This window comes from Papio anubis, chromosome 5 (genome assembly GCF_008728515.1).
Source record: "Papio anubis isolate 15944 chromosome 5, Panubis1.0, whole genome shotgun sequence".
NCBI classification, from domain to species: Eukaryota; Metazoa; Chordata; class Mammalia; order Primates; family Cercopithecidae; genus Papio; species Papio anubis.
The window spans coordinates 119,307,616-119,315,916 of NC_044980.1; the positions used below are offsets into that span (position 1 = coordinate 119,307,616).

General features: G+C 39.7%; 1 protein-coding gene across 8 annotated transcripts in view; it reads left to right on the top strand.

Annotated features, from left to right (window-relative positions):
- The window catches only part of GRAMD2B (GRAM domain containing 2B), a 120,919-nt gene extending 113,352 nt beyond the window's left edge, over positions 1-7,567 (top strand). For all 8 annotated transcript variants that reach the window (XM_009209006.4, XM_009209007.4, XM_009209008.4 and 5 more), the window contains one exon: positions 1,959-7,567. In XM_009209006.4, the coding sequence (XP_009207270.3) occupies positions 1,959-2,000 (42 nt within the window). In that variant the 3' untranslated portion in view covers positions 2,001-7,567. The remainder of the gene's footprint in view (positions 1-1,958) is intronic.
- Positions 7,568-8,301: the final 734 nt, after the last annotated feature.

Below are 8,301 nucleotides of genomic sequence, written 5' to 3' on the forward strand. Positions count from 1 at the left end.
GAAGTCTGTCTTCAAATGTCTCCTCAAAGTTTCTTCCCACAGGTACCATCCTAGTCCATTCAGCCTTCCCACTACCAGTCAGATAGGGTGAAGCTGGATCTCATTGTGGTTTTCAATTGTATTTTCGTAATTATTACTGAGGCTGAACATCTCATATATTTATTGGCCATTTGGGTTTTCCTATGTAAATTGCTTATTTCCCTCCTTTGTTTTACTTTTGGGTTTTGTGTGTGTGTCATCATAGGTGTGTTTTGTGGATTTGGGATATCAGTTCTTTGTTTTATCCCTTTTTCTACCTCCCACTCCTGTTTTTCCATTTATCTTTCATCCTGAGGGATACATGAGGAAGAAACAAAGCAGGAAAGTGGGGGGAAAAGGCAATGTCTTTTATGGGAACTGAAGTAAACAATTATTTTCTTAGTTCTGGAAGTGGAATTAATGATGGAACAGTATAGTAGAAAGAGCATAAATATTGGAGTCAGGCCTTTGTTCTTATCCCTGCTCCACCGCTTACTACCCACATAACTCATCCTGCTAGTTCGGCTCCCTGGCCCATGGTTTCATGTGTAAAGCCTGTCTTTGTGTAGTGTTGTGTGACTCAGGAGCAGGCATGCCTTTGCTGGCACTTACATCTCAGATCCCCTTCCTCCTCACTCACCTGAGAACACCCATAGGACATCACAGACTGTTCCTCTAATAAACAATATGTTCTTTCTTTTGATCTGCAAGGTTTCTACTCCCATCACAGGGCTGGTTGTTGAGAATTCCTTGCTCTGAATTCTTTTTTTTTTTTTTCCCCCCCTGCAAGACAGAGTCTTGCTCTTTCACCCAGCCTGGAGTGCAGTGCCACAATCTTGGCTCACTGCAACCTCCACCTCCCAGGTTCAAGCAATTCTCCTGCCTCAGCCTCCCGAGTAGCTGGGATTACAGGCGCCCGCCACCACACCCCACTAATTTGTATATTTTTAGTAGAGACAGAGTTTCACCATGTTGGCCAGGCTGGTCTCGAACCCCTGACCTCGTGATCTACCCACCTTGGCCTCCCAAAGTGCTAGGATTACAGGCGTGAGCCACAGCACCCAGCCGCTCTGAATTCTTACAAGTTCCTTTATTCAACAGTCATTTACTGAGAACATTTTTGATGTCCAGCATTGGACCTGTCTTAAGATCCAAACATCTGATGTGGTTGGTCTCTGTCCCTGTGAAATCCACAACCTTCTTGGAAATGTTAAATAATAATAGCTAATTAGAGTAACAGGAGTGTTATACATTATTACATGGCATTTGTCTGATTAAAACCATCAAATGGGTTGTGTAAAGACCAATTTCCTATTGTTTTCTAATGCATTTGGGTCACACTGGTGTTGCCAGTTCCTTGTTCTTTTTCTTTCATCTCATTTATCTCAGTCTCTACTGATATTTTCGTCTTTCTGCCATTCTCTCTTTTTTTTTAAAGCACTATATTCTCTCATTTTAAAGTAGATTGTAAGCTGGACATGGTAGCTGACACCTGTAATCTCAACACTTTGGGAGGCTGGGGCAGGAGGATCACTTGAGCCCAGGAGTTCTAGATCAGCCTGAGAAACATGATGAAACTCCGTCTATACAAAAAGTGCAAAAATTGGCCAGGCATGATGGTGCACACCTGAAGTCCCAGCTACTTGGGAGGCTGAGGTGGGAGGATCAGTTGAGCCTAGGAAGTCAGGGCTGTAGTGAACCATGATCACATCACTGCACTCCAGCCTGGGTGACAGAGTGAGACCATGTCCCAAAGAAAAAGTGGATTGCCAGAGTTCTAGTTTATGAAAAAGCATCTATTTGCCTCATCTAAATTTAACCCTTTTATAGCTTTTTATTCAAAGTGGAATAATCTAGAACGCTATATAGACTATAGCAAATATGCCCTTAATATATTCCATTCTATTTAATAATAGGAGCTTCTTTTCTTTTATTTCAAGATACAAAATAACTTACAGAAGCTGCTTGAGAATGGTGACTGATCGACCAGATTGATTGGACCTTCGGAATACCTCATGTTTCCCTTTGAAGAAGGTGCTTCCCGGGGCGTTTTGTTTGAGTGCGCCCTGCTGGTCAGAGGCGCAAACAGATGAGAATCCAGACATTGCATGTGGCGGTCTCCAGCTCAGGAAAGTGGGGAGGGAAATAATTTTGGTTCTTGTGCAATAAAAGTTGACCTTGACTCTCTGAGGAAGATTTTGCTGCTGCTGCCTGAAGAAAACAGACCCATCTCTGGAGGTCTCAGGAAGGGCCCAGCGGACACACTCTCTTGGATAATTACCATAATGGCATCAGCAAACACTCCACCCTGTGCCTTGTTCATCCTTCCCACCCTCCTGCCTCTCCCTTACACCCCTCTTAACGACTTTCAAACTAAAGGATACATCGTATACCGACGAACTCAATGTGGTCCTTTCAAGAATTAGCCACAAGTCTGAAAAAGGCAATAAATGGCTCTAAGTGGACAGGCTTCAAACAAGTAACATCTACATTTTGTCTTTTTTTTTTTTTTTTTTTTTAGTCCTCCTGTTATGTTCTGGTTTAAATCACCTGCGTATCTTAATTTCTCAATTCCTTTTTGGCAAGAATATCAAGCAAGGTGGATTTAACATTCTGTTTATGTTTTGTTTTGTTGCTGTAACTAATAGTTAATTGGACTGGTCAAGAATCTGTGAGGCATGTGACTGAAGTACTAAATTAAACTTATGTTGAAACCAAACCTAATTTTTAAGCCAAAAGGTATATAGTGATTTCATACAGGATGAAAAACACTGAATTTTTAAGACTGTAGGTGGACCATGATAGTAGTTTTGAAACAGGATGTCTGTATTCAGCATTCAATAATGCTAAAATCCATTTCAGCATGAAATTTGTATGTTTTTATCTTTTGCTGACTAAAATAAAATAACTGGTGGTATGCTATTTACCATATGGGTTGGCTGGTTTTTATTAATAATTGTTTAGGGTATCATAAGATCTGTAAGTATAAAGGATATTCTGTTTCTATCCACAATGCATTTGATAATCATTTCTATGAAATGTATTTTATTTAATCAGATAAGCTAATAAGTGAATTGGTTACATCGTTTGTATCTGTTAGCCTAGTGGACAGCTGTGCCTGGTGCACCTCTGGCTTTTAATAAATACTCATTGGTTGAAACGCCCTGCTAACACTGTGTTTTGTCAGTTGGTAAATTCTTTTAACCAAGACTTACTATGCTTTTTAACTCGTTTTCCACCTGCCATCTACTGCTTCCAACTCACTTATACTTCCTTCCTCCCAAGTATTCATTTCAAAACTGATAAAGGAATTTAAGTTATTGGGTTACAATGGTTTAAAGGAAAGAAAATGAACTTTGAAGTCAAAAAAAAGGAAAAGAAAAAGACAATGCTTGATTCCTCAGTCCACATTTCATGAGTTATGTGACCTTTAGCAAAATATTTGGCCATATCCCCCCATTTTATCGATGAGGTTGAAAGTACCAGTAAAAAGTATCAGCATGAGGATTAAATGTGATACTGTCAGCCAGGTGCAGTGGCTCATGCCTATAATCCCAGCATTCTGGGAGGCCAAGGCAGGAGGATTGCTTGAGCTCAGGAGTTTGAGATCAGCCTGGACAATGTAGCAAGATCCCATTTCTACTAAAAATAAAAATAAATTAGCTGGGTGTGGTGATGCATGCCTATAGTCCCAGCTACTCAGGAGAATTGCTGAAGTCTGGGAGACTGAAGCTGCAGTGAGCCATGATCACACCATTGCACTCTAACCTGGGTGACAGAGCAAGACCTTGTCTCAGTCAATCAGTCAATGTGATGATGTCTCTAAAGCACATAGCCATGTCAGGCAAGTAGTATGCTTTCATAACAGCTACAATAGTCATTATTTTAAAAAATATTTTTATGCAACAGTAGTCCCAGCTACTTGGGAGGCTGAGGCAGGAGAATCACTTGAACCCAGGAGGTGGAGGTTTCAGTGAGCCTAGATCTTGCCACTGCCACTCCAGCCTGGGCAAGAAAGTGAGACTCTGTCTCAAAAAAAAAAAAAAAAAAAATCATGTCTGACATTACAGTTTTATTAAAGTTCAGTGTCAATGCTTTCTATTCAAAACCCATTAGTGATTCAAGAGTGGGTCAGCCACCTCTGGAGAACAACTTTATAACCATATCAAGAGCCTCAAAAAGGCTCAGATTTCACTGAGTTTTAGTAATCTGCCATCTAGGAATTTATCCTAAAGCAACAATTAGAGGTATAGTAGAGTTTATATGCAAGAATATTCTTTGAAACCTCTGACAGCAAAATATTAGAGAGTCTAAATATTCAGTAGAAGAACAGTTAAATGATGTAGTTATTTAAAATTGCATGGTCAAAGAAAGGCATACAAAATATCAAAAATTGCATTAAAAGACATAAAACTATAGGGTATGATCCCAATTTTAGGAAGAAAACCCTAAATGTGTGTGTGTGTATATATATATATATACACACATACATACATACACAGAAACCCATACACATTTTCTGTATCCTACAGATTTTGTATAATGAACAGTCATTACCTTTTTTTTAATCAGATAAGTTAATTTAAAAGATTGGGTGACTCTCTGCAGGGAATCAGAACTCACAACTGCCACCCCCACAGCATGGCTGCTAGTTCTTTACCTGAAACTTTATTTCCCAACAACCACTACAGTTGACTCATCCAAAGCGAAAGAGAGCGCTGCCATTCCTAGGTTTAGTTATTGTTTCTGCTTTGCAGATTCTATTGTTTGTTTTGTTTCCCTTTACTAGCTTCCAAGTGAAAATCTGGTGCAGCTAGATCCGAATGGTGAAATCCAGGTTAAGCCTGCATACTAACGAGCATACCAAGCGAGGGAAAGCAAGCATCTGGGATTTTTACGCCTCTACCAACTAGGTTTTAAACGTAGGGAATTCTAACATAGGGGTTTCAGATGCTGAATGGCCAAATAGCAAATGTCCACCATATGTTTTGCCCTTCAAAACTTGTGTAATCTTAAAAAGATTATCAGTTGTAATACTATTTCTATGCACTCTAATATTTTAATCTATAATATAATTAAATACATACTATTTTGGTGAATAGAAATTACCAATCTTCCATAAGCTGGAAATGCTATTATTATTATTGTTGCCCTCTCAAGCTAAACATTTAAGATACCTTTCTATATATACTCCACAATACTCCAAAGCATTTCCCAGGTATTCATTTATGCAATTCCTTGAAACTAACCAAGAGACTTTTTTTTTTTCCCAGACAGGGTCTCACTCTATCATCACCCAGGCTGGGTGGCACAATCTCGGCTCACTGCAACCTCTACCTCCCAACCCATCCTCTCACCTCAGCCTCCCAAGTAGCTGGGACTACAGGTGCACACCACCACACCCAGCTAACTTTTTGTATTTTTAGTAGAGACAGGTTTTCGCCATGTTGCCCAGGCTGGTCTCGAACTCCCGGGCTCAAACAATCCACCTACAAATGTCAGCCACCTCGCCCAGCCCAGAGACATTTTTTAAATGCTTTTTCCTTGTCTTACACAAGTTCATAAAGTCACGGAGTCAGGCCAAAAAAAAAAAAAAAAAATTCTGACTTAAATATGAGTTGTCTTATATGCTATTTTGATTTGTGTATCCTAACAATAGTAAAATGCAGGTGATGCTTTCTTACTTTTTTGTTTCTGGTGATCTAAAGGATATGGACACTAATATGTTATGGATAGCTCAGGTGATTTTACTCTCAAGCATTTTTTAAGTCAAAATTCTACACATCGGTAATAGTTATACTGCCATTTGAGGTCATAACCTGACCTACTGACAAAGGAGCCCAGTGATATAATATTATTCTAATATGCTTCTTTTACACCTCTCCCTGCTAATTACTATCATGCTACCAGATTCTTGCCTAAAAAAAAAGTCATTACATGAAGCATCTTTGATCACTGAATTTCCAGCGCTTCTTTGTTGTGTCTAGACGCTGAGTCCTTTTCTAATTTGGAAAAAAAAAAAAAAAACCAGAGACCTGATTCTGTTTCTCTCTTGTAGTTTCTCTTATCTCTGTTTCTAGCCACTCTATGTAGTGCCTCTCTTTTTTTTTCTGTACACACACAAGGAGCATCCACAATACCAATAATCTCAGTAGTGGTAATGAAAAGTGGAAGGGGAAAATGGCCCTTGCTTCTCACAGACAAACTCACTAATGGATCATTTTTGTTTTGTTTTGTTTTGCTGCGCAGGCTGGAGTGCAGTGGTGCAATCTTAGCTTACTACAACCTCCACTGCCCGGGTTCAAGTGATTCTCCTGCCTCAGTCTCCTGAGCAGCTGGTTTATGGGCGCCTGCCACCATGCCCTGCTAATTTTTGGGTTTTTTTAAGTAGAGATGGGGTTTCACCATGTTGGCCAGGCTGGTCTCGAACTCCTGACCTCAAGTGATCTGCCCGCCTCAGCCTCCCAAAGTGCTGAAATTACAGGCATGAGCCACAGTGCCCTGCCTCAACGGATCTTGATGAGCTACACAACCCATTATTTTTATGTCTTTATGAGTGCCACTAGAAAGTTTCATTTTGTTCTTTCTGAAAACAACTATGATTATAAAACCTCTTCTGATACACGGCAGTAAGAGAACATGTTATACAGAGAAGCCTGCGTCCCTCTGCCCTGCCACCACGGCACCTATGCTAAGCATATTATAGACAGAAGGACATCCATCTGCCTATGTAAGCTCTTGTCCGTTTATTCTCGGGCTCTGTCCAGTTAGTGACCCTATCACTCCTTTGCTCCTTCTTCATTTGAGGACTATGGCTGTGAACTCTATTTCTTCCTCTCTGCACATATATAGGCTACAGGAGGAAGTAACAAAAATCTTCCCCCACACCCAGAGCTAAATATTTTTTGCCCCAAGCTGAAAGTTCTCTAGTGAAAATGCAGTTCAAGGCCACGGATGCAGGAGAGAAGCAGATTTGTTGGCTGCTAAAAGGAATACCTGTACAGTTTTGTCTAACAGCACCATCCTAACAGCGTTCTGATTTGTTTTATTCTCCATTTTTAACACCTTTGTTGATGTATAATTTACATACAGTAAACCACATACTTAATGTATACAATCTTGTTTTTATGTACATGTGTACTCGAGAAACCATCACCACAATCAAGATAATAAACATCCATCACCCCTTAGAGAAACCACGTTACAATCCTTCTCTCGTGCCCCTACCTACATTCTCCATTCTAAGCAACTGCTGATCTGCTTTCTGTCTCTGTAGATTAGTTTGCATTTTCTAGAATTTCATATAAGTGGAGCCATATAACATGTACTCTTTTTTTGGTCTGGATTCTTTCTGTCAACATAATTATTTTGAGATTTATCCATTTTTTGCATGTTTCAATAGTTTATGCCTTTTTATTGCTCAACAGTATTCCATTGTATGTGTATAACACAGACTGTTTATCCATTTGCCTGTAGACGGATATTTGAGTTGTTTCTAGTTTTTTGTTGTTGTTCTTAATACCAATAAAGCTGCTGTGAACATCTGGCACCAGTCTTTGTAAGGATATGCACTTTCATTTCTCTTGGGAGTGGAGTTGCTGGGTCATATGATACGTGTATGTTTAACTTCAATGGTGGGCTCAGTGGCTTACATCTGTAATCCCAGGACTCTGGGTGGGCAGATTGCTTGAGGTCAGGAGTTTGAAACCAGCCTGGCCAACATGGCGAAACCCCATTTCTACTAAAAATATAAAAATTAGCAGGGCACGGTGGCACGCACCTGTACTCCCAGCCAGTTGGTAGGCTGAGGCAAGAGAATCACTTGAACCTGGTTGCCAGAGGTTGCAGTGAGCCAAGAAATCATGCCACTGCACTCCAGCCTGGGCAACAGAGGGAGACTCAGTCTCAAAAAAAGAAAAAAAAAAAAATACATATATATATATATATGTTTAACTTCAGAAAAAACTGCCAAATTGCTTCTTCAAAGTATAGCATTTAACATTTCCACAAGCAGGGTGAGAGCACCAGTTCCTCAAAACCCTCACCAACACGTGATATCAATCTTTTAAATTTTAGACATAATGATAAAGGTGTGTTCTGGTATCTCATTGTAGTTTTAATTTGCATTTTTCTAAAGACTGTCGATGTTGAGCACCTCTTCATGGACTTATTTGCTATCTGTCTATTTTCTTTGGTAAAGGTTCTGTTTAAATCTTTTGCCCATTTTTTACTGGATTGTTTTCTAATTATTGAGCTTTGAAAGTTCTTTATATATTTCGGACT